Genomic DNA, 25,856 nt, shown 5'->3' with positions numbered 1-25,856 from the left:
GGACCATGGTTCTCACCTTTTGTGTCTAAGACATACTTTTGTGTATGGTGTTAGAATTTTTGATAGTACATTAAAGGATTAAAAGGTGAATGTCTTTTTTTAAAAGCAAGTTTTAGAAAGTTGAAAAACTAGTTTATATATATACTTGTTCACCTTCTGGTATGTTCCTGTTTGAGTAGAACTATTACTGCCCTGACCTTGTTCTCTTATAATATACTTTGAGGTAAAGTTTACATCTATTCCTCTGAACATGCAATCTTCCTCTTATTTGCAGCAACTGTGTCACGAGTCACACTGTGGCTCAGTGGTGTGTCTCACAGAAAACTTTATAAAAGTGTGGCTCCTTTTTGGATGAAAATAAATTCTATAAATTGTTTAAAATTTGATGGCACACTTATTCAGGGTTCCTGGTATACCACTGCTTGAGATCCACTTTTAGAAGTACTAAGAGGTTTAAGACTTGATCCTCTGGAATTTATGACTGTATTGGGCAAACAAGATATACAGCTGTGAAACGCTAACAAGCCTAGGTTTATGATAGGTTCAGCCTGTGCGTTCACATGAGAGGGACAGGAATGTTTGGAGGGGCTAGTGAAGTAGAGGCTTAAGCTGGATCTGAAGAATGGGTGAATTTGACTAGTGCCCAGAAGAGGGAAGGAGGCATTTGTCAAAGGAAAAGGTAGGCTGGTGCTGGCAATATAGGAGAAGGTGTGGGTATAGTTATAAACATAGGAGAGATGGGCTTGGCCGGAGTTCACTTGCATAGTGTGGAGCCATGGGAGGTGAGGTTGAATGAGTAACGTGAGTTGTCATTTGGAGGCCTTTCATGGGAGATGTGAGTTGCTCCATGCTCTCGTGCGTGGTTCTGTCCTCATGCTGGCATGTCCCCATACAGTGTCACTTCACCTTGCATGTTTGGGTTACTCCCTGTTCCCTGACCAAAAGAGTAAGCAATTTAACACAATATAATGATTTTTCATTGATTTTTTTTTAAAACCTAATTATGGACCTCTGCTGCTGAGGGCTATTGGAGGATTTAGCTTAATGCCAAATATAAAGGAAGAGTTAGAAGTTTCTTGTCTTAGGCTGTTTAAATACTTCTACTTAAAGCCAAATTATTAGTTTAGTAGAAGAGCGGTGGGTACGGCAATGTGTGTGTGTGTGTGTGTGGGGGGGGGGGGAACTCTGCTTTCTGGAGAGTAAGATGATAAAAGAAATCAAGAGCTAGTATTAATTTAAAATTCCAGGCCCCCAAGCATCATTTTGCATAGTCCTGTTTCCCCTCCTTAGCCAAGTGCCCCTTGAGATGGCCTTGTCCATCACTTGTGGACAGATACCCTCCCTTTCTGAATTTTCAAGTCAGCAGGAAGTTATGTTTATGGTAATCATGCCAGTCATGCAGGTGGACAGCTTGGGTGGCATCCAGGGGAGTCAAACAAGGGGAGTCAAACTTCGAGATGGAGCAGGGAGGGGAATTGATTTGTGATGCAGGAGCTTTGTGATCTTAGGGACCGTGCAGGTTTAAGACCTCTATAATATATCCACACTTCCCCTTTCCTTTACCCCCCAACCATTTTTCTTCAGACTCGGTTTATTTATTTGCTTTTGGTTTGGAGTGTGAGGAGGGGTGAAATGAAAGGGGACTCTAGATAACTGCCTAGATTAATTTCTGTCCCTCGACACACTTGTTGCCAAGATTTTAAGGGGCCCAATAGCTTACTGTGGGTGCATGTTGTGTTGTTTTTGTTTAAAATAGGTCATGTGCCCAGGAATGCAGTCAAACTATAATGGTGACTAAGTGCCGGAAAGCTGAGAAGAGGGGGCCCAAGTGGAAAAATGAGCCTGAGGCAAGAGAAGGAGGGCTGGGAAAATGGAAGTTCCAGTGGGCCCATAGGCCAGGTTAGAGATTCCTCCGTGCATTAACAGCCATGCAAGAGGTTTATTTACAGGGCACCGACCATTTTTGGAGGGAGTACCCCCACTTTACATCAGTAACTGTGTTGCAGAAACAGCCAACCAGAGAGCATTTCAAGGATGGGAACCAGGGTCCTTATTGAATTCCCAGAGGCAACTGCTCCTGTCTCTCAGGCACTTCGGCTGCCTTGCTTTACTGACCCTCTCTGACTGGACCACAGCAGGTCCCCACAGGGAAGGAGGGGTACTTGTTTTCAGAGAAAGAAAATTTTTTTATTCCTGATTTTCCAGGCACTAAAACCAATAAGAACATGAAAATGATTTGTCCAGCTAGGAAACCATCAGAGATGATTGGGGGGGGGGGGGGAGGCGGGAAAGGGATGAAAAAGCCTGGTTGTTCAATTGCTCTTATCATTAACAAAGTGGTACCATTTCTCACTGAAAGCCAAATGGAATGGTTTAAAACAGTTGAAATTTGATTTGAAGGACCAGAGCCAGTATTTTGATCGTGGCATTCATTGTGGGAGAGGAAGCCTGCACCTGCTATTTGGTAGCAGCTTCTAAAGTTCAACTTTGAAAGTTTCTTGCTGCTGTGATCATGCCCTCAGGGCAGTGCTTTGACCCTTAGTAAAATGTCACCAAATTGCAGTTAAGTGACCAGGGAGATGAGAGAAGTGTTGTCCTTATCCCAATTCAGGAGATACACTGATTTATTCCCCCTTGTTTCCTTCCTGTTATGATCCAGAACATTCAATTTTGGTTTTATTCCACCTATGAACGTAGACCTAACCGAAGAGGAGAGGTTAGCTGTAAACGTTCTTTAAAAAAAAAAAAAAATTTAAATTCTTTATTGTTTAAAGTATTACATATGTCTCCTTTTTCCCCCATTGACCTCTCCCCAGCTGCTCCCACCCCCCAGCACATGCCCTCACCCCCCTACTGTCTGTGTCCATTGGTTATGCTAAATGATCTCTTCTTTTATATCTGGGCTATGCAAATAAGATTTGACAGGAAGTCTCATCTTTTTCATTAAGACTTCAATTCTTTTGGTCCATCCTGTTGACTATGTTTTTTTAAAAATATAATTTTTAAATATATTTTATTGATTTCAGAGAGGAAGGGAGAGGGAGAGAGAGAAATAGAAACATCAACGATGAGAAAGAATCATTGATCGTCTGCCACCTGCATGCCCCCCACTAGGGATTGAACCCACAATTCAGGCATGTGCCCTGACCGGAAACCGTGACCTCCTAGTTCATAGATCGATGCTCAACTACTGAGCCACCATGGCCAGGCCCTGTTGACTATCTTTTACTGTCGTCAGTTCTCTGTCTATTTGGTAGTATAGGTTGCTTATTAGTAATGTGAAACCAAGGACCTTAGTCACCCAATGGACAAATTTAGTAATATATTTTAGCTTTAGCATGTGTACACCCAAATACTAATCATTCAGCTGGAAAGAGGACTAAGTTTGACATTAGAAGAACAGTTTCTAATAGTTATAATTGAATTAGAAGAAAAACAAATGATTATTGAATTAGCTTTTAGAGATGGCACCATTAATGGATATTAATCACTACATATATTTATATTCATGTAAAATTAACCTTTTTGTGGTGATTTATAACTTATACTGTACTTTGTTTTAGTTGTCATCTTTAAAACACCACAATTGTGTGAAATATTACCCTTTCATAGACAAAGAAATTGATAACTAGAGAAATTAGATAACCAGGTTTGGATCCCAGTTTTCTAAGTCTGCATTCTATACTTTCCCCATAACTGCATTTAATCTACTATTTAAAGGTAAATTGAAAGACCTAACTCTCAATAATTATGTAATATATTTTTTAAAATTGCTCACTTCCTAAAGTACCATCTATTTACCTCTTCTGACCTGTTATTTATGGAGACATAATTTTATGTAGTGTCTCCTCACCTCTACTTTATAAATTTGACTTAGTTTTAAAATTACCATTCCTTGCTATTGTCATTTCCAAAGTATTTTGCAGTCCTCACATTTATCATTTCTAGTGGCAATATATTTTATTGTATTAGTATACCATTCTCTCCTACAGACAGACATTTGGGCTATTTTCAGATTTTAACTCGTAATATACACTGAGTGGCCAGATTATTATGATTTCTGAACGCATAATAATCTGGCCACTCAGTGTAGACTGACCACAGAGTTGAGATTTTAAAATAAGGTTTTTCCATGTATAAGAACTGCATTGTGGGTAGTTAGAAAGAACCAGAGGACTTACTAGCCAGAGGCTGGGGCCACTATCTCCTGGTCCCTTGACATATCAAGATTTGCAAGCTTTTCCTTATACCTAAGTACACTGAGTGGCCAGATTATTATGCGTTCAGAGATCATAATAATCTGGCCACTCAGTGTATAGCTGCAACTATAAATATCTTCATAAAATATATTTTTCTTTTGAATTATGTCTTCGTAATGCAGTGCCCAAAGTGGGAATGCTGGGTCCGAAGCTGTCATTTAACAACTTTTCTCCACAGAATTCCTTTCTGAAAAGCTGTACCAGCATGCTGTTAGCAATGGATAGCCAAACCCAAATCCTTCTGTCAAACCAAAGTTAGTGTGGTTTTTCCACTTAATAGATGTGAGGTGGTATTTTTAATAGTTGTTTTTAAATTTTATTTATTATTTATTTTTAATAATTGTTTTAATGTGCGTTTCTGTGAACTATTATTGTTGTGGATGTTTCCCTAGTGTTTTACCATGTGAACACTGTGTGACTCTTATCTGCTTTTGGATATGGATGACAGAGTATTGGAGACTGGGTGTTACCCTGATAGGTTTTTACAGTCCCTTAAAACTTTTAAGCATAAAACTTTAACCTGTGGTATTAACTGTTAATTTTCCCTACTCTGTTGCTTTCATTTTAATTTCTTTTTTCTTCTGTGCAGTATTTAAACTACTATTAGTTAAAAAACTATTTTAAATTCACTTTCATTTTGGGGGAGTTTATTGTGATATGAGATGATAATCTAAATCAGTTTTTGCTCTACTGATATGCAGTTTTATAAACAGATTTTATGTTTAGGTCTGTGATCTATTTTGAATTAATTTTTCCTTATGGTGTGAGGTAGGGGTCAGGGTTCATTTTTTTCCTTATGGATAGCCTGTGCTTCCAGCACTGTTTGTCACCCTTTCTCTATTAAATTGCTTTAGCATCACTATAGACACTTTATAAAGGGAAAGCTGTTCTCATTGGATTTCTTAGTTATCCTAGCATGGAGAGAGAAGAGTTATTGCTTTCTTGTCTCCTAGCCCCTTCACTTATATCCAGATATATTCTGGATATTCCTGAGTCCTGACTTGTAAGCCCATGGAATTTTCTCTGGTTGGCAGAGTTGTAGTGACTGAATTATCTGTTTTGTCTGCACACAGGATGGCCAGTGTACCAGTAAAAGAACGAGTGAAGGTGTCTCAAAACTGGAGGTTGGGGCGCTGCCGAGAGGGGATTCTGTTGAAGTGGAGATGCAGGTAAGTAGCCTTTTGACTCTCAAAGCTACTTGGGACAGAAAAGCATACTGGGAAGTGAAAAATCTGGTCCTAGCTGGAGTAGAGTAGTCTTTCATGGGTAGATGGCCCTGGTGATCCTTTAAATATGACAAAGGGGTCATCAGAGGGACAACTTTTTTCACATCAAAAGGATTACAGAAATGGTATTTTAATAAATTCTGTATTTTTATGATTATAAAAACAATAAATGTTTATTATAGAAATTTGAAAAAAATAGAAAAGTTTAAAGAAGAAAATAAAACTTATAATCCTACCACTCGGAGGTAACCACTGTTAATGTATCTTATCAAAAGAAATAAATGAAGCCAATATTTTAACGCATCTTGTTTTACAATTATTTTTCTTTAAATCTTCTACTCTAGGGAGTTACACTTTTACTCCTGGCTTCTTATAGTTCTTTCCCCTACTTTAGTAAAAAGCAAAATAGAATGTAAAGGTTTGTGTATATATGTTACAGGAGGCAGAGCTCAGAAAAAGTGCTATTTAATATATGCACAGGAGATTTAAATAATGGCCTTGGAACTACTAATGCCACAGATTTTATGCTTTATCATAATAACTTTTATATAATAACTTTCCAAAGTTATTACATGACTCTCTACCAAAAAAAGTGCTCTTTGTTGATTGTTGGAATGGATAGGGAATATCATGATTGCTCATCTGTACCTGAACTGATAGATATAAGCCAGGCTTCTTCATCTGATGACCCTTTCTCTCTTGTGTGCAGTTTCTGCCGGTTTTCTTGACATCGGCTGCTGCGAATTAATGTGATAGTGGTGACGGTAAAGAAACTACAGGGGAGAAATGTGGATTTTTATGATGAAGGACTTTACCTGTTGCTCCCCACTTTTGTCTTTTAATACCATAAAGTAGAGTTTATTTCTCTATCAAGGTTTTGTCCCTGGCATTTTTATTTTTATTATTATTTTTGGCTGGTTTAAAGCAGTTTGGCAAATAAACACACAAAACAGTTACCAGGCTGCCCTGGGATTCTCCACTGTTCACCTGGCATGAACCTGGTTTCTTGTCCTAGGCAATGACTGTTTACCAGATGGCTCTTAACTTGAATTTCAAACCCCTCTGCTTGCTGCCCACTTGAGTGTGCCACAAACTCATGCAAAGGGATGTTGAAGAGGAATGTGCATAATGAGTGAGAATGCAGGCATTTATACACACTCTACACATGTTCCATATAATATATGCACACACTTGTAAAAACCTCACAAGCAGAAACTCAGTTATTACAAAGTCCAAGCTGCATTTAATGGCCCGTCAAGTCAATTTGCAGAACTTTTCCACATTCCCATGACGCCTGTATTAAGGAGTCTGGGGAAGAAACCCAGCCCAGTTTGCTCAGACAGGCTTGGCAGTGAGAGATGGTGTCTGTAAATGGGGATGAATCAGCTGTCCCTATGCTTTGCTTGGGGCCTGGTGGCTGCAGAATCCCTAGGTAGAGTAGGACAGGCTGCTGGGATGTCTACCTTGGGAAAGGGGCTTAGGCCCCACAGAGAGCTGGTGTCTGGTAGAGCCTCTTTCTTAAATCTCACTCTGTGCCATGGGACTGGTCTGTGGCTTCTACCTTTGCTCTTTTTTTTTTAATTGTTTAAAATTTTACATATGTCTCCTTTCCCCCCTCTACCTTTCTTCTTGCCAGATTGTAGAGGGAATCTTTAACTCTGTGGATTTATTTTATCAGCTGCCTACGAGAGCTATTTCTCTATAGCCCCTGTAGTAAACTGCCCTAGGGACTGTGTTTTTCCATTGCTGCTCTTACACTGTATCCTCTCATACATTTAGAAATGTAGATGTCCCCTGTGAGGATCTAGGTATCTAATCAGTACATTATTAGCATCCTTTCCTAAGTGGCTTTATTCCTTTCACTTATACTAGTAAATGGCCCCTTTGCTCTGGAATGACAAGGGAAGGGAGCTTTCCTGGGATCACTCTTCTCCTTTCTCTGTCATACCCTAACCAGTCTATTGGGAAAGAGACATGTATGGGAGTCTTGGAACCTTGAAACGTAGCAAATCAGTGAGGATGCAGAATGAAAAAATGTACTTCATCAGCGTGGAAGGCTTCTTTTTGTCCCTCCCCACCCGTCAATCATTGCATTTTCTAAGCTCTGCCTACCCAGTAATTTACGTTGTAAGCATTCTCCAACTAAAAGTGATATTTAATTGGTCTTTTAATTCTCACTCTCTTAGATAGTCCGAAGATGATTAGGTCAACACAAAATTCAATCACTCTAGTTTTCTGAGGGTACCCTAAGGTCATTTTGAAGAAGGGGAGAGCAAGGGATAGACTTAGCCTTGCAGGCCATCCTTGCTAAGTTGGGGATCAGTCAGCCTCTCCAAAGCTTGGAGTTCGGTTTTCATTCTGTATCTTGATGATCCTTAAATTTTGTTTTTTCATCTTTCTAGTCAGATGCCCTGGATGCAGCTAGAGGGTGATTCTCTGTACATATCCCAGGCTAATTTCATCCTGGCCTATCAGTTCCGCCCAGATGGTGCCAGCTTGAACCGTCGGCCCCTGGGAGTCTTTGCTGGGCATGATGAGGACGTTTGCCACTTCGTGTTGGCCAACTCACATATTATCAGTGCAGGAGGGTAAGTGCTACAGGTTTCTCCTTCCAGCCTCTTAGGATTTTTCAGGGACCATCTGCCTGTCTCTGACTTTTCTGACTCAGCTCCAAAGGGATGAGGAGGGAGACTAGAAGGAGTAGTGGGGTCCCCCCTATTCAAAGCACAGAGATTTACCAAAGGCCCTTAATAGGGTTAGCTGCGGAAGGAAAACAGGAAGAGCCTTTAATGAAAAGTGAAGCTGGTCTTGATACTCTCAAGGGGGAAATTTGTTTTGTCTCTCAGCTCTGTTCCGCTTCAAGTGTACTGAAAAAGTAAAGGTATCTGGGAGCTCAGAGTGACCTTATTGGACTGAATTGCCTAGAGCTTAGCAAATTTGGATGTCATTGGAGTATTGGGCTGTTTCTATAGACTTGTTCTCTTCTTACAGAGAGAATAATTGGCTCTTGGGGTGGGCTCCTTATTTCTCTCCTAGAGATGGAAAGATTGGTGTTCATAAGATTCATAGCACCTTCACCGTCAAGTACTCAGCTCATGAGCAGGAGGTGAACTGTGTGGATTGCAAAGGGGGCATCATTGTGAGTGGCTCCAGGGACAGAACGGCCAAGGTGAGATGGTCACTCCCTTATACTGTTATTCCCTCTGTCTATAGGGAGTGGGTGGGAGAGGGTGGATAGGGCCTGAGTCTCAGGATTGGCTGAGAGCATTGGGTGGGGGCGGGGGAAACAACACAATAAAGGACTCACTTATGTGCCTCTGGCATGCAGCTTGCCATGCCAGGTTGTATCTTTGCCAGCTGGCCTGGGAAAAGAGTGGACAGTGGCTGGGAAGCTTGCCACTCACTTGAAATGTGGCGTGAACTCAAAAACAGAGGGCCTGGCCAGCTTTTCCTCCCTGAGCTGAGTTTCCTCAAGTTTGTGGGTTAAGTTCTGACCCCAATATTTTATTTAAAAATCTCCCTCTTTTTACTTGCTCTCTGTTTTGGGAGGTTAATTTTTCACCACCTTGTTTATAAGCAATCAGGCTGATAATTAAAATGTGTTTTCGCTGCTCCTCTGGAGAGTGATGAGGTCAGTAAGCAGCAGAAAGATGACAAGAGAAGGGTGTTATTTGTTGCGTCATTGCCAAATTGCCTGGTCTACAGTCAGACATCTGCCAAGTCCTAACAGAATGAGACTGATAAGTAGTGTGCCCTCTGCTTTGTGGACTCAGCTCATCCACATTTGGGTCAAATAGGCTCCCACCCATGAGATAGAGAACTTTCTGCATTTCTGTGTCCAGCAGCCCTAGGCAGGGCCCACACATGCCTGGTCCTTTGGGGCTGCCGTGGGAACTTTGCTGACAGTTCAGTTGATGGTGCAGGAGGCCTGATAGTATCTTGCTTGTCTGTTTCCCAGCATCTGGAGACTTCGTAGTGCTAACAGGAGCAAAATGCTTGTCCGTGTCAGCAAATAGGCCTCTAAGACATTAAGGGAGAGAACTCAGGAGAGGGAAGTTTCAGTCTTTACTCACTAACTTTTCTGACTCTGAGTATCCTCTGGTGACTGACTACTCCTTCATGGGAAAATGTCAGTAATTTATATAAAAAGAAGAGCTAAATATGTTCTTTCCTATTTGTGGAAGTTTCTCCTTCCTTTGCTGTTTTCTTCCTCACACTTTGTATTCTGTCAAAGACATGTGCATCAGCACAGGGAGCCTGAAAAATCTAGAAAATTTTGTGAACCAACATGGAAACTGAATTTCCTATTACCTGCTTCCCACTCCTCTACTCTATACTTCACATTTCTGATTGGTCACTGTGTTTGTACCATTCCTTGAAAAGAGATGGCCTTAAGTTGCTATACTGCTCAGAAGTCAATTTGCATGAAAACCTTTTGTGGTACCTGTGACCTAGATCATCCCATCTCATTGTTGTATCTTCTTGTCATAGCTTTAAGCTTCCCCTGGCTCTTCTTTTTCTTTTCTTTTATTTTATATATTTTATTGATTTTTTTACAGAGAGAAAGGGAGAGGGATAGAGAGTTAGAAACATCGATGACGGAGAAACATTGATCAGCTGCCTCCTGCACACCCCCCACTGGGGATGTGCCCGCAACCAAGGTACATGCCCTTGACCGGAATTGAACCTGGGACCCTTCAGTCCGCAGGCCAACGCTCTATCCACTGAGCCAAACCGGTTTTGGCTGGCTCTTCTTTTTCAATGACACCTTTTCTATCCTATTTGTTCTGATATCCTGAGCAGTATAAAACTAGGCTTTATGACCACAGCTATTCGAGGATTGCATACTGTAAAAAATTATAGCAATTTTATCTGGGATATTGGGTTAGTTTCATCTTTTAAGTACCAACTCAGCCCTATTTAGTGACTTAGTTTTTTTAAAAATATTGAAATAGGTAATATTGAATTCTAAAATTGTCACTGCAGTATATCCTCTTTCTTTTGAGAAATTCTTTTAGGTCAGTGACAGAATTCTCCCTCCTGGTTCTTCAACTTCAGAAAGCTAGTCAGCTCTTTGGGGTTCCCCAATGACCTCCAGGCTAGCTCATCTTTTCTGGCTTTCTGGGTGCTGCTTCTGTTTCTTCCTTTCTGATACTGCCTTTGCATTTCACCACCTTCGTCTTCCTGGCCCATTTCTTTCTTTCATTATTTAAAAAAATATTTTTATTGATTTCAGATAGGAAGGGAGAGGGAGAGAGAGATAGAAACATCAGAGATGAGAGCGAATCATTGATCAGCTAACTCCTGTACACCCCTGCAACCTGGGCATGTGCCCTGACCTGGAATCAAACCATGACCTGGTTCATAGGTCAACACTCAACCACTGAACCACATCGGCTGGGCTTCCTAACCCATTTTGATATTACTCACAGTTATTCTTTTATAACCGACTCTCCATTTTCTTTTGGTGGCACTTGCAATTCTACAGCTGCTTCTTCAAACTTCTGATACACCTAAACCTACATAAGAACTATCATGTTTGCCTATAAACATCTATAGCCTGTTTTGAGGGAGTTCCCTAAATATGTGCTGTGTCTTAGGATAGAGGGTTGTTTTATTGGGGTGAAGGAAACAAAAACATTTTCTTTGGAGACTGCTGAGCAAGGAACTGCCCAGAAAGCCCTCTTCCTTCCCCTCCCAGCTCTAGTTTCTAACTGACTGGGACTTAGCTGGGCTTGCTTCTCTGGGCTTTAGTGGGGCTGGTCTCATCTTCAGATGTGACAGGATGGTAGCTTATGTTCTTGGTGGGCCTGGGCCGGTACTGACCATCCCTTCATTCCTTCCTTTTTCTCTATTTCATTCATTCTGATATATGTCTATACAAGGCATCAGGGCTCTTCAAAGGGGAGGAAGATATAATCTCTCTCCTCAAGGGGAACTGAGACATGTGTGCACTATGAAGGTGATCAGAAGTGGCTAAAGACTGAAGTGTAAGGCTCTAGGGAAAGGGCCAAAAGGTTCAGAGGGTGCAGGGATCACAGCTGGATTGGGAGGGAGACTTTATGAAGAGGGAACATTTGAACTTTCTTTTTTTTCTCTTAGTTATTTTTCAATGCATGGGTTTGCTTGTTTGATTTGTAACAATACAGGATGTAATCAGGCACTATGCTAAGCACTGTATATTTATTTATTTTTTCATTTTATCTTTTAGGGTAATTTTCTGCTACATAATTATTCTTATAACTAGATGCCCAGTGCTCAAATTTGTGCACGGTGGGGTCCGGCTGGCCTGACCCCAATCAGAGTGGATCGGGGCCAGGCCTGTTGGGAGGAGGAGATGGCAGGAGGTTGGCTGGCTGGCCCGCCCCGATCGGACCCGATCCGGGCTGAGCCAGCTGGGGGAAGGGGCTGCAGGCGATTGGCTGGCGGGCCTCACCCCTGATTGGGATGGGGGGCCTATTGGAGGTGGTTCTGGCCATGGGAGGGGCTGTGGGCAGTGGGCCGGCTGGCCCCACCCCTGAATGGGGTGGGGGGGCTGGGTGGGGGTCAGCAGCTGGGGGAGGGGCTGTGGGAGGTTGGCCGGCCAGCCTCACCCCTGATTGGTGTGAGAGAGGCCGATTGGGGCTGGAGCTGGCTGGGGGAAGGGGCCGCGGGCCAATCGGGGTGGTGGGGGCTGATCGGGGGTGGGGTTGGCCAGGGGAGGGGCTGTGGGAGGTTGGCCAGTTTGCTGGTCATAGTGGGTGTCATAGCAACCAGTCATTCCAGTCATTATGGCGTTCTGGGCGCTGGCTTTTTATATATATAGATATATTTTAGATACCCAATGTGCACTGCTATATCTAGTTTATAAGGTTTTCCATTATTATTATAAATTATTTGTTTGTGTCGTCTTTAATGGCTTCATAATGGATTTACCATAATTTAGTCACTTTTTCCTAGTGGATATTTGTATCTAGTTATTTTTGTATAGTATTAAGAGTCACCGTTATTGATGCCTAATGCCTACCAAATACTGTGCTACTGTGCAGGATAATTTATACATATCTTCCCATTTCCACACTGCAACCCTGAAAGATAGGTATTATTTCTATTTTACACATGAGGGAACTGAGGCTAAGAAGTTATGAAACATCTGTGTAAGATCAGAGATAATAATTAACAACTAGGGTTCAACCCAGATTTGTCTGATTCCAAAGCCCATGTATATGCTTTCTGCTACCTCATGCTGCAGGGAATAGTTTTATCATTTAGGTTTTTCTTCATTTTGGGATTATTTTTTAAGATAGGGTCTCAGTAATAGAATTACTGAGCCAAAGGCTTTGGTCATTTTAAGAGTCTTGATATATACAGCTAACTGCTTTTTAAAAGGACTGTATCAAGGTCTACTCCCATCGAGTTCTGTCTTCTCCAGGGGATGGGTCTCTTTTGGATTTGGCCACTGAGGATGAAGATGTGATCAGCATACTCAGGTTTCTGGTGGATGGTGTGTTGCTGGGGCTGATCAGGAGGGCCACGTTCCCAAGATGATGCTCAGAATTGGCAGCATACTTCCCCAGCCACTTCTGGAGACTAGGAACCTTGTTCTGTGGTTTGCACAATCTAGGAATCCACCATCAGCCTGTTCCCTGGAGGGCACTAGTGAATTCAGGCTTAGGCTGTTCCCATAGATTTTGTAATCAGAGCCCTTGGTGTCTTCCCATCACCCATGCAAAAACATACCTTCTAGGGGGTTTGCATCAGGGAAAAGGAAAGCCTCTCTTCCAATCTGGACCATCTAAGAGCGGACATTGGAAGTGTCCTGACTACAGATCCAGAAGAGTAAGCTGGAGTCATGGCACTCCAAGAAATTTGTGGCATTTACCTTTACTTTCTGCCCTTTTTCATTCAGGATCTTCTTGTTTTCTTTTCTTTTCCCTATTTTGAGAAAATTGCGTCATACCCTCTTGCCTCCATCATGCACACAAAATCTAAAACACTTTCTCCTTTTATAAGGAAGAGATATCATGTGACCCTAAGGAGGCAGGACCACCCCCACTCCATTACCTACCCCTTAAACCCAAGGAATGTTTCCTGGAAGTTCTTCCATCTAAGGCCCTAACTGACTTGTGTGTTCCCCTTATAGCACTGCAGGGACCTTGAGAGGTCATTGATCCATCTGGCTGCCTCAGGGTCCCTCCTTGGCTGCTGTCTGGGGACAGCTCTGTATATTTGAGGTTTCCTTTCTGTTTAGTTAGAGGCTTATTTCCCTGTGTGTGTCATCTGGGATAGGGTGATGTAGGGGGACCTTGTGCTTAATGGGAGATTTCTAAATGCACTGACTGCTGAGAGGGCTCTGTGAGTGTTGATTAGAGTTAAGCCCAGAGTGGCTGCTAATGTACATTCCTGACTGATAGGGACCAGATAATGTGCTCCAAGCAATATTTTTAACCTGTAGGAGATATGGAAGCTTAAAAGAGTTAAGCTTTTCTGCTACTTTTGGTGACACTAGGTGCTAAATTCCGTGCTGACATGAATAGCATTGAATCCTGGGCATTATCAACAAACAAACAACACACCACCTTTCTACTTTGAAGTCTCTCTTTTTCCATTCTTTCCTTCCCTTGCATCTTTCTTTTTACTCCTTTCTCTAGTTCTACTCTAATTCTGTCTCTGTCCTCCCATACTGTGCCTTGATCTTGCTCTCTCCTCCTACCTCCCCAAAGTAAAATCTTGGTGAGAGATAGGAGAAAGGAAAATCCACAAACACGGGGAAGGTGCTAAGAGAAGCGAGCCCATGTACTCGCTCATCTCGGTCAAGTCTCAGCTGAGGAATGTGGAACTTCTGATTCCCTGGTATAAAATTGGCTGGGAAGTAAGAGCTGTATTGGGTGGAAGTAAAAGAGGTTGGTTAGGACTGTGAGCCAGGGTCTGTTTGGGTGGTAGGCTACCCAGAAGCCAGAGAGTCACCTCTGCTGATACCCTGTGCTCTGTGTATACAGGACAGAAAGGATTCTCCATTCCCACCCCCCTCACCCCTGCCCAGGGACAGCCACCCCACCCCAATTCCAGGCAATGCCAACGAGAGCATCTTCTCTCCTGTTTTCAGGTATGGTCTTTGGCCTCAGGCCGGCTTGGGCAGTGCTTACACACCATCCAGACTGAAGACCGAGTCTGGTCCATTGCTATCAGCCCATTACTCAGGTAAGGGAGACATTTTTGGATATGTCCCATATAGTAATGCTTTTATTTTACAAGATCAGTTGGGCTAGAAAATCCTCTACCTGTATATTCTAGGTTGCTTGCTTTGCGCTGCTCTCCTGGAGATTTTGGAAATCCTCCAGAGACTTGAGGTCTGAAGGTTACTTCATATAAGCATTGGGTTGAAATAACCTTCTAGGAACCAATTTCCTAAGCATCTAGCCCAGCAATGTGAAGGAAGAGATACTATGTTAGAATATAACTGAGTCCAGCTGTACAGCCATGTCCCTTCTGGAAGAGGTTGTTACCAAAGCAGAGGCCTCTCAGCACCTCTGGGAGGTGACAGCCCCAGCAAAACTGCTCTCATAACTCAAATCAGTGGTTTGTTCCCCTTGGGAAATGTCTTTTGGAGAATCCCTTAGAGCAGTGGTCAGCAAACTCATTAGCCAACAGAGCCAAATATCAACAGTACAACGATTGAAATTTCTTTTGAGAGCCAAATTTTTTAAACTCAAACTTCTTCTAACGCCACTTCTTCAAAATAGACTCGCCCAGGCCGTGGTATTTTGTGGAAGAGCCACGCTCAAGGGGCCAAAGAACCGTGTGTGGCTCGCGAGCCGCAGTTTGCCGACCACGGCCTTAGAGCATTGAGTCATTAGGAGAGGCTTGGGGCCTGTGTCCCATTGGGTCCTCATCCAAAGACGTGTATGTGCAGTAGATGCATTGATCATTGTAGCAGAAGTGCCAGATTTTTTATGGTGGCTTTATCCTACCTTTGGCCTGACTGGTATTTCTCTAGCTTTATCTGTGAATGAGTGAGCTTGCATCCTAACTTCTGCTTTCTGTCTAGGCTCTCTTGGACTGACGTAGAGCCTCTCTCCTCCTCAGCAGGGTGCATTGATGCCCTCTCCTGCACATGCTCTGTCACAGTGTTTACTTAGGGTCTTCCCCATTTCCTTTACCCCTCACTCACCATCTAGATGATCAGTAGGAAAGCTATAGGGCTGCCACCCTCCAGCCCTGGGTTTGAGTCAGTCATTTGTTTTATGAGAGAGTCAGTTCCCCCCTTTGCTCAGCCCCCTTCCCTTTTTCTCTTCACCCAATGGAGCTTGCATCCCTCCGCCTGCCCCCTTCCACAACTCCCTTTCAAATTTTTTTCTTCCTAAAGAATTAGAGCCGATTAGCCACGTCATTAATTCTTCAATTTGACGGCTGATATAGCAGGACCTGAAACACATTGCTGACCCCAGAGAATGGAGACCCCTTTCCTTAGCATATTGACGATGGGAGAAGTTAATTAAAATTCCACAGAGCGGAGGTGTCGGCTAACCTATAAACCTGTCGCTGTTCAGAACAAATCATTCTAGCAATCCTAGGAAAGAGGGAAGGAAAGACCAGCAGGGAGAGGCCTAAGTGTGTGGGAGCGGAGGGTGGAAAATGGAGCCATCGAGCTTTGTCCCCTCCTCAGCTTCTTCCTAATGCTGTCCCTTCTTAAGCCAGTTAGCCAGGCTTTGGGGTCTGTGGGCTGGATATGTGTAAGGACTGAAGGAGGGTGAGACAGCCTGAGGGGGATGACAGGTGGGCTGGTGACTTTGTCTTGGTAGTTACCTGTGAACTTTTGCTGGCTTCAGGAGACTAGGGTGGGGTCCGTGGTAGAGGGATGTTCTTCAGGGCTGGAGATGGTCCACATGTTTCCTGCATATGGGTTTAGGCCAAAGAACACAAACAGGCTCTCCCAGCATCCCCACACATATTCCTCTACTCTACCTACCTCTTCTGGAGTGCGTTAGGCTACCTGTTAACAGAATAGAGCATGGCAACTGTTGAAGATGGTGCCAATAAAAGGTTGAGGACAGCCCTAGCCGGTTTGGCTCAGTGGATAGAGCGTCAGCCTGCGGACTTAAGGGACCTGGATTCGATTCTGGTCAAGGACATGTACCTTGGTTGCAGGCTCCTCTCAAGCCTGGGCCCTAGTCAGGGCACATACAGGAGGCAACCAATCAATGTGTTTCTCTTGCATCGATGTTTTTCTCTGTCTTTCCCTCTCTCTAAAAATCAATGGAAAAATATCCTTGGGTGAGGATTAAAAAAAAAAAAAAAAAGTTGAGGACAGACAGATGTCTGCCTTCACCATTGAGTAGCAGTTTAGATTACCATGAACTGAGTTTGGGTTTTTTTGGCTACAACTTGGAGGAAGGACATAGCTTTCTATTACTAGTACTGCTTATGGCTGCTACTACTACTAGCAGTTAACATTTATTAGTCATTAGCTCTATGCCAGACCCTCTGCTACGTCCTTGATGTTCCTCATCTTTGGTGAAAACCTGGGTCTTACGTTTTCTTCACATTCTCCTTCAGAGTCTTCTTGTCCTCTTAGCGTACTTTCTTGGCTCTGGATGAATCTTTCACTCACTGTTGGCTGGCTGTTCAATTCCTGACCCATGGTTATTTGAGATGACCTTTTCCCTAACTTCACAGATGGTATCTTGGACTCTTTAAAAATAGTTTGCTTTTGGGATTACTCTAAGTGATCAGGGCATATGCTGGTGTTATCTCTGTTCCTTTTTCTCTTACCTGAAAACAAACTGGGGCAAGGGCCTTTTCCTCTTATTATTAGAAAAATTTCTTTTCTCTGTGTCCACGAATTGGAACCTTATAATAAACTCACCCATTTATCCCAATCTGTGAGCCTCTTCCTCCCAGCCTCAGGGTCGTTCTGGAAGACTGAAATTCTGCTTTGCCACCAGCCAACAGAGTAGCTTCAAGTAAGTCATTCCCTTCTCTGAGCCTCAGTTTCCTCATCTAATAAATGTAAATACTACTTCCTTTCTAGGCCTTTCTAGAGTGTTGTGAAGATGACCTGAAATGATGAATAAGAAAATATTCTGCAAAGCTGAAAGGGCTCTCATATGATGTCAGCCAGAATCTCCTCTCTGGGATGGCACTTGTTTAGTGGCTTTACCTGCTCTCGTGGCCCTCATGGCTCTTTTGCTGTCTTCTTGAAGTGGGGATTCAGCAGGAACTTTTCTTTCCTCTCCCTTTCCTCCCATAGTGTTCCTGCCCTTGATGGTTGCCTTCCGTTCCCCTCCCTGCCACTTTCCCTGTTGAATGTGGTCATCAGTGTCACTAATGTGATGAGCTCCTGAACCCCTCATGAAGAACATGGATGGGGTGGGGTAAAGCTGTCCTCTAGGGCAGCTACTCCTGGTTTACCTGAAAATTTCTTGCTCCCTCATAGCTCCCTCATAGTTAGAAGGAACCTGGACAGTTAGAAGATCTGGCACACCTCTTTTCTTAATGAATCTTTCTTTCATTTAAAATATTATGTCAGAGCTATTTATCCTATTTATCTGATGCTGGGCTTTGTGCCTTTTTTCCTTATGTGTGTCCTTAGATACTTGTAGCATGAAACATGAAATCTCAAGCCCTAGGCTTATTTTGAGGTGCTCACGACTGGAAGAAAGCAGGTATTCTTTCTTGTGTCCAAATATCACCTATCCTTCCTTCCATGACCCTGAGTTCTCGATTCGTAAACAGCAATGGGAGCTGATATTTAACACCAATCATGTGCTTAGAGTGTGTTAGGTACTCACAAAACATAGAAGTAAAACTGGTAGTCTCCACAGCAGGGTGGCAGACAAGGACCTTTTGCTCTAGCCTCTTATCCATCTTCTTGCCTTGATAGCAATAATCCTGTTTTTGAGATTCATTACTTATAGGTGAAGCCCTCCTCCTGTAGAGGAGGCCCAGCCTGGAGCTGTGAATGAGTGAAGGAAGAATGGGTTGCGACGGAGTAGAAGTGAGAGGCTGGAGGCATGTCTGGGGTGTAAGGGCATTGTCTGGGTGTATTTGTGGGACTGAGTACATTCAGTCCAGCTGGTCTCAGACATACACCCTCCTGAGGTCACAGTGGATTCTGAGCACTTGTCCATGAGTAACATGGAAAAGCAGAGTTTTCAAAATGTGAACTATGTTTTGTTGCCATTTAAAATTATTTCCAGCTGAATAAAGTTAGTAAATACTCCAGAGTTAGGAAATGCAGAACTATTAAAGACTTAATTTCATTCCCTTCTACTTTCCATCTTTTCCTTTCTTGCTCCCTTTCCTCCTTACTCCCTGTGTATTGACTGAGCACTTGCTGTGAGGCAGCTCCCCCAAAGGTCCTTTCAGTGGTGGGGACAAGATGGGTACATAACTGTAATGGTTGCCAGGTGATACTAAGAGCCTAAAACCAGGCTGTCTTTGATTGAAGGGTAAGAGGGTTGCCATTCCTGGATGAGGGAGAAATAGAAGCTTAGGGAAACTTGATATTGGGCACATGTGGGATGGGGCAGAAGAGGCAGCAGGTGGTGTTCAGGTCTCTAGCCGTGTCCTGTGGGCTAAGGGAGGACCACAAGACATGCTTTTGCCACTGGCATCTTGGATAGTAGCTGTGGCCCTTGAGGGACTCTGTGGGGACTGGGGAAGATTCTCTCCTCCTGGAGGCCAGAGTTGAGATGGGGAGGAATGGTGGAAGGCAGTGTCTCATCAAGGTCTGGGCTTACTCAGGTAGCTGTAAATGCTTGCCCCAGTCCAGGAGTATGGATGCTCCTAGAATAGATCTTTAGTTTTTAGGACTCCTTCCAAGCCAGCCATGGGGGGCCCTAGTGATAAAATGGATCTGTAAGCCTACTTGCTCTGGTTGCCTGAGAGGGGAAGAGAGAAGAGCCCCCAGACGCCATATTTATTACCTTTCAAGAAAAAGGAGGTGCTCAACAGAATCCTTTCCCTGTCTCTGAACGACACTTGCTATCTTGCGAGAGTGTGGTCAAGAAGGCTTCCCAGGACACTTGGGTTTTAATCCCTTCTCTCTTGTTTCTGTCATTTGGGAAATATATGAGTGGTATAGGTGTAGAAACTCGACTTAGCTATGTTATTAAATATACAATATAATTTTGTGTTACTTTGCTCACTGTGGTGGCCTGTTTGTTTTCTGGGGGATTAGTCCAAGTCTGCATGAAATGTACCGATTCAAATTCGTAAAGTGAGTTGCGGCCTCTGGGGGGTTTTGATGGAGCAGCTGCCCCTTCTTGCTTCATTTTTCCCAGAGGTGAGGGAGAGTCTGGAAGGAAAGCAGGCTCTGTGTACTGTTTGGTAAGGGGGTGGGTTTATTGGGAGAGCAGGGTGTTTGTTCCAGTGGCTACACAGTTCACTGTGTGTCGTGTGTGGGGTAGATGCATATTCACTAGCCTGTTGAAATGCACCTTTCTTTAGAGAAAGGTAATTGCATCTGGAGTTTTCCCTGACAGAGAGGTTTGAAAGATTGGAAAAAGACGCAGCCAACTTTCAGTTTGGATTCTTTTGATTCCCAGTGGTTCAGCAACCCTTTGGCCCTGGGCTTCATAACTCAGTGCTTTTAGGAGAAGACAAATCAAAAGTAAAGGTTGTGCCTCTGAGTTTTGCTTTTTCTGGTTGGCAATGGAGAGCTGGGTCTTGAAGAGGATCCCTAACCTTGATAACCTGAAAAATATTCTGATGGTTGACTTTGTTAGGCTTCACATTGTGGCTGGTTCTCCTGATGGCTTGGCCCCTGGTCAACTCGAAGACCCCTCAATTCTCCCTCCCAGGGCTGGGGCTAGGAGGAAGCTTCCTCTGGGGCCTGTCTAGCGAAAGGAGACCTTCCTAAGGCAAGGAGTGGCTCAGTGTTCCCCTTTTCCAGACTGTAGAGCACACGGGAGGGAGCTTCCTGATGTGGTGCCCTCGGATGAGAGAGTCAGAGGCACAAAGGTACCATGGAGGGGCCAGGGATTGGCATGGCTGGCAGGGGAGGCATGACACCTGGAGGAAGAAGGATGCTCTGGGTAGTGCTAGGCGGGCTCCTTAGTCCAACCTGAAATGACCAAAAATTGGAAAAGGATCAGTGTGGGGATACAGTTGAACCAGAGTCTGGTCCTTCTGAGTCTCAGGGCAGTGGCCACCACCCTAGAGTTCATTGCCTGTGCTAAGCCAAGCCTCACCTATGGATGTATCCATCAGTAGCAAGGACGAAATGCCACAGGGACTGGTGGGTTTCACTTCCTCAAGATTGGATTTCTGCCACTGTCCAGGGCAGGATGGGCACGGGGAGGTTCATGTGCTGAGCTGCTGGCCTGAGACCAGCAACCCAACCAGTCCTGGCTGGCCCAGAACCCATTTGTGGGAGCGACTCCTTCCCAGGCCAGCAAGGTTGGCTCAGTTGTCGAGCTGACTTAAATAAAATACCACAAATAGAAACAGGCTGCTGCAGAAGCCTGAGACAGAGTCCGTGCATGGAGACCCTGCCCCTACTAACAGGGATAAATTTCCATCCTGTCTCAGTGTTTCAATTCTTTGGTTCCCCTCGTTTGTCTCTCTCTCCCACCTGCCGCCCATCCCCGGTCTATCTTTCTCCAGATACTTAAGCATTACTATGTGCTAGACTCTGAGGAAACAGCAGTGAACTAGACAGCATAGTGTGATGGAGAGACAGACCAGTCAGTAGGTAACCTTTGTGCTAAGTTCTCAGATGGGGAACAGAGCACATTGGAGGGATCAGAGCCACCTTCTTCCTGCTGCCTGCACCTTCTGGCTCCAGTCCCCGCCTGCACCGCTGTTTCTTTTCCCGTTGCGGGAAGAGAGAGAGGAAGGTAATTTTTCTGCCGCAGCTGTGGCTGACTTTTCTGGGCTGTGTGTGCAACGTGCCTGTGTTTTTCCACCTTTGATCACTGTTCTGCCGACAGATAATTTAGCAATCACATCCCAAGGTGGAAGCATGGAGTTAATGTTAAAATTAGTTGTTGTTTTTTTCTCTTTACTCTTTAAACTTCAGTGGGTGATGAGGCAGAGAGGGAGGTGGGAGGGTGAAGGGGAGCTATAAATTCTGTGGCTGGTGTAGCTGTTCTCTGAGCAGCCGGGAAGCCTCTGATGTCTCCACAGCACTTTCATTAACATTTAAATTAAGGGTTTGTTTTCCAGTCTGTTTTATAGGCAGGGACCTTTCATGGCCTGTCACATGCATACAATCCCACCCCCCCCCCCTTCCTAAGCAAGTGTGTAATTGTAGCCACTGCTCTATTCTAACTCCGGGTTGCAGCTGGAGTTCAAAGGGAATTCCTGGAGATGGAGCTCTGGAGGTACAAGGTGTAACAGTCAGGATGTGGGTGTTCCTCCACAAATGAAGGCGCTGTGCCGGAGCTCTTTCTCCTCTTATTTGACCTGTGCTTTTCTCTGCTCTTTTAAGGGACATACACTTCAATCTGGCTCTGACCCCTCCCACCCTTCCTTCCCTGGGGCCATCAGGCTTGTGGGAAAACCTGCATCCATGAGCGGTTTCTCCTTACTAGTATATCATAGGTTGGGCCCTGGGACAGATCCTTCTAAGATACAGATCTTTTTTATTTTTATTTTTATTTTTTTAAAATATATTTTATTGGTTTTTCACAGAGAGGAAGGGAGAGGGATAGAGAGCTAGAAACATCGATGAGAGAGAAACATCGACCAGCTGCCTCCTGCACGCCCCCTACCGGGGATGTGCCCGCAACCAATGTACATGCCCTCGACCGGAATCGAACTCAGGACCTTCCAGTCCGCAGACTGACGCTCTATCCACTGAGCCAAACCGGTTTCGGCATAAGATACAGATCTTTATGCTTATCTTCCTCCTTTTGATTTTTTTTTTTTTTGAGCCTCAAGAATACTTCCTCCTATTCTACTTAGAGAAGCAACAATATAAAAGAGATTACCATCCAAGAAGAATTTATAATATAATAGGATCCTTTGGTCCTAAAAAGTGCATTCTAGAATCCATAGACCTGTGGATACACCTTAGTTGCCAGCTCTGAGTGGACAGTATTTGAAACAGCATACTGACTTAGGCGAACATTGAGGAAACTGTTTTTCGAGGTCTTGGCATCATAGGAAGCTCTCCTACTCCTCACAGTGAATTTGTTTCTAAGCTTCCTTCCACGCTAGCATATCTGGCTGCATTTGGGGGTGTTTTGAAAAGATATTCCTGCTCTGGTCTCTCTCCTCCTCCTCAGCATCCTGTTGATCCGTAGATGATGAGAATGTATACCAAACACTCACAAAGCATCTCATTAATTCATAACCTCTGAGGGCTTAGTTCACCTGACTGCTGGTCTTGAGCTAGCTTTCCTCTCTAGACAGTAATGAGAGGGGCACTGGGGCTTTTTTCTCTTTCTGATCAGAGGCTGAGAATTTTCTTTCAGAGTTTTTACTTCACTACTTGAGTCACTGCATCTTTCCTTCTTCTTTCACTAATCCACTCAAACAGTTTCTGACTTATCTGCAAGATTGAAGATGGCCGAGTGTCTTGCCCTCCTGTTCCAGGTAACCTAGTCAACAGGTGGACACCCTCATGCCCTGGAGTCTGGCCCAAGGGGAGTGTGGGAGGAGCCAGGGTGACCCTTGTGCAGGTGCTGCTGGGCTCAGATTGCAGCCTGGTGTCCAGGCCCTGCCTGGTGGTGATTAATCTGGGACACGGGCAGGCAGAGGCCCAGCCAGGGCAGCTTTGGTCCCTCACTGTGAAGACCTTTGGCTCGGAGACTGAACTGATCTCTGTTGCCTGCTTCGGTGTGAGTTTGATCTGTCAAGGCTAAAGAGGAACCTCATGGTGGGGCGGAAACTTCCTGGTCCTGTCTGACTTATGGCACCGATCCGTGCCAGTGGCCCTGTCATGATAATACTCGTATATTTAAGAAGATTTCCCCACCTGTTAGCTGTAACGCTCAGATCAGTCAGAAGAGGGATCTTCATGAAATATCTGTGTTTTTAGTTTCTTGAGCCATGGAGCTTACTCTTATAAGTAGACTGGGAGTTGAGGTGGGTCTGAGTGAAAAAGATAATGATGAGGGTGTAGCTGGATCAGTAGCATTAATGTATGTTTGTGTATTGGGGGTCATGTCAGAGGTGGAAAGATCACCCCATCCTCTTGCAATTCGGTGGGTCTCAGGCAATTTTGGGCAGATTTCAATATTTTATTTATTTAAAAAATATATATTTTATTCATTTTTTACAGAGAGGAAGGGAGAGGGATAGAGAGTTAGAAACATCGATGAGAGAGAAACATCGATCAGCTGCCTCCTGCACACTCCCTACTGGGGATGTGCCCGCAACCAAGCTACATATGCCCTTGACCGGAATCGAACCTGGGACCCTTGAGTCCGCAGGCCGACGCTCTATCCACTGAGCCAAATCGGTTTCGGCTCAATATTTTATTTTTGAGTCAAGTTTTAAAATTCCTTGTTTTCCTTTTCAAGCCAAATTTTTTGAAAATGTGCTTCCCCCTTTTCATCTACCAGAGTTATTGTCTCTAGGATCTCCAGATGGCAGTCCATAGTATCAGCTATCATTCTTTTGTTCTCCAAGTTCAGGACAATCATTCATAGCTCTGCTTGGTCATGGGCTTAAGACCCAAGAACAGGAATCCTGATGCCCATGACCATTTCCCTATATCAGTGAGTCTCAGTTAGTTTCTCTATTATAGTAGTTCCATTTGAGGGGTTAGGAGATTGGAACCCAAGAGCTGGAACATTTTCCTCACATCATCAAGGAGAATAGACACCGATGTATACCACCAATAATAGGATATGTTGACACCATTGATATGGAAAACTGTAAAGATGCTATGAATCATAAAGGTCTGTGTTGATTCTGAATTCTGCTGTGCTGACTAGTTTCCACGTATGGTGACCATAAAGGATATATTTATGCCTCAGCAAGCTAACAAATGTATGTGTTTTTTTCTTCAGACCAGTACTAAAAGATTTCTGGCTTTGTAGATTGTACAGCTGCTAATCCTTGTGCCTCTCTAGCAGTTTCTTAAACAGGACTCTAGAAGTTTCAGATTGTGAACTTTTGGGAGGGTTGTTATTTGCCATCTTTTGTAAGAGTTATGTGCCTGTGTGCTACAGATGAAACCCCTGTGCCTCTGGGGTGCCCTATTTAGCTGACCACCCAAGATCCTTACCCCTTTTCCCAACTGTTCTTGCTCCATACTGGCCATGGCATTTTCATAGGGGGCAGTTTGTAACATGGTCTGTCAGACAGGCTTGGTTTAGGCAGAAGTTGCTGGCAATGGAGGATGAGTGGAGGGAGGAGGGAGGAGAGTACGCGCTTACAGAAGCCATGATAATTGCAAAGTGAATATTAGTCCAAGAGCTGCTGGCCCAGGAAATTGCTTTCTGCAGAAGCTTTCCTTTTTCATAGTTTGCAATGCAAATTTAAAACAGGGATAGGGAACAAAAAAGTGTAGGAGGGGCAGGTGGAGTGCCAGTTGGGATGTGATAACATCCAAAATCATCCCAAGGGCCTTAATTTGCAAATGGGAATTTCAAGTAATGAGAGAGAACCTTTTAGGAGATTAAAATAATTATAAATCATATTTTTCTGTGAACACACACACATACATACACACACATACTTTTTCCATGTTCTTGTGTTCAGACTTGTCTCTGGCCCTGCTCAGCTTGCCTTGCTTGCTCCTTCCTACAGTAAAGTCATAATCCAGCTTCTGAAACAATGGCCATGGTGGTCATAGTGTAGTATTTTGATTTTCACAGCAGGCTGGAAGTAGCAGCTCCATCTAAGGTCGGTACACTTTAGAAAATGGGCACACTGGCCCTGGGGGCTGGAGCCCTGTGTACATTCTGAGGAGCATGCATCTTTAGGCAGGAACTTACCTGCTTTTATAGAAGGCATTAAAACCAAGGCTCTTCATTTTATGCTTTCTCTGATCCTCTTAACACTGTGGTTAGGCTTGATGAAGCAGAATGTGGGGCCAGCAGGCCTTTTTCCTTTCTCTATTTCCCATGCTTCATCTGCCCCATCTAGAGAGGTGTGGCTTTCTGCTTTCAGACTGGAGACACTTAAGTCTGTGTTGCTTGGTGGTGCTGGAGGTGGGGAAAGTAGGGGATGGCCACCACTTTCATTGTGCTGGCAGAGTAAGTGGTCAGTTGAGAAGCTTCAGATCAGCTTCTTTCTAGGAACTGAAGCGAAGTAGACAGGAAGACACAAAGGCTAGAATAGAAGGAAGAGCTTTTCAAATATAAATGTGCCTCAGTAGAGAGGCCCTGTGTAGCTGTGGGGGCTGTATCTCCTCCTTTATGTGTGGCTCTGTTGCACATGTGACATGCACTGGCTGAATAGATAGGGAAGGAGAGGCTGAGATGTGTGGGCT

The 25,856-nt window shown here is 44.0% G+C and overlaps 1 protein-coding gene across 2 annotated transcripts in view; it reads left to right on the top strand.

Annotated features, from left to right (window-relative positions):
* FBXW4 (F-box and WD repeat domain containing 4) overlaps positions 1-25,856 on the top strand; it is an 80,728-nt gene that overhangs the window by 9,667 nt on the left and 45,205 nt on the right. For both annotated transcript variants that reach the window (XM_054728931.1, XM_054728932.1), the window contains exons 2-5: positions 5,333-5,428; positions 7,888-8,073; positions 8,522-8,654; positions 14,571-14,665. In XM_054728931.1, coding sequence (XP_054584906.1) covers positions 5,333-5,428; positions 7,888-8,073; positions 8,522-8,654; positions 14,571-14,665 — 510 coding nt within the window. The remainder of the gene's footprint in view (positions 1-5,332; positions 5,429-7,887; positions 8,074-8,521; positions 8,655-14,570; positions 14,666-25,856) is intronic.

This window comes from Eptesicus fuscus, chromosome 17, assembly GCF_027574615.1.
Source record: "Eptesicus fuscus isolate TK198812 chromosome 17, DD_ASM_mEF_20220401, whole genome shotgun sequence".
NCBI classification, from domain to species: Eukaryota; Metazoa; Chordata; class Mammalia; order Chiroptera; family Vespertilionidae; genus Eptesicus; species Eptesicus fuscus.
Note: the sequence above shows the minus strand (reverse complement) of the source record. Positions and strands in the feature narration are given on the sequence as shown.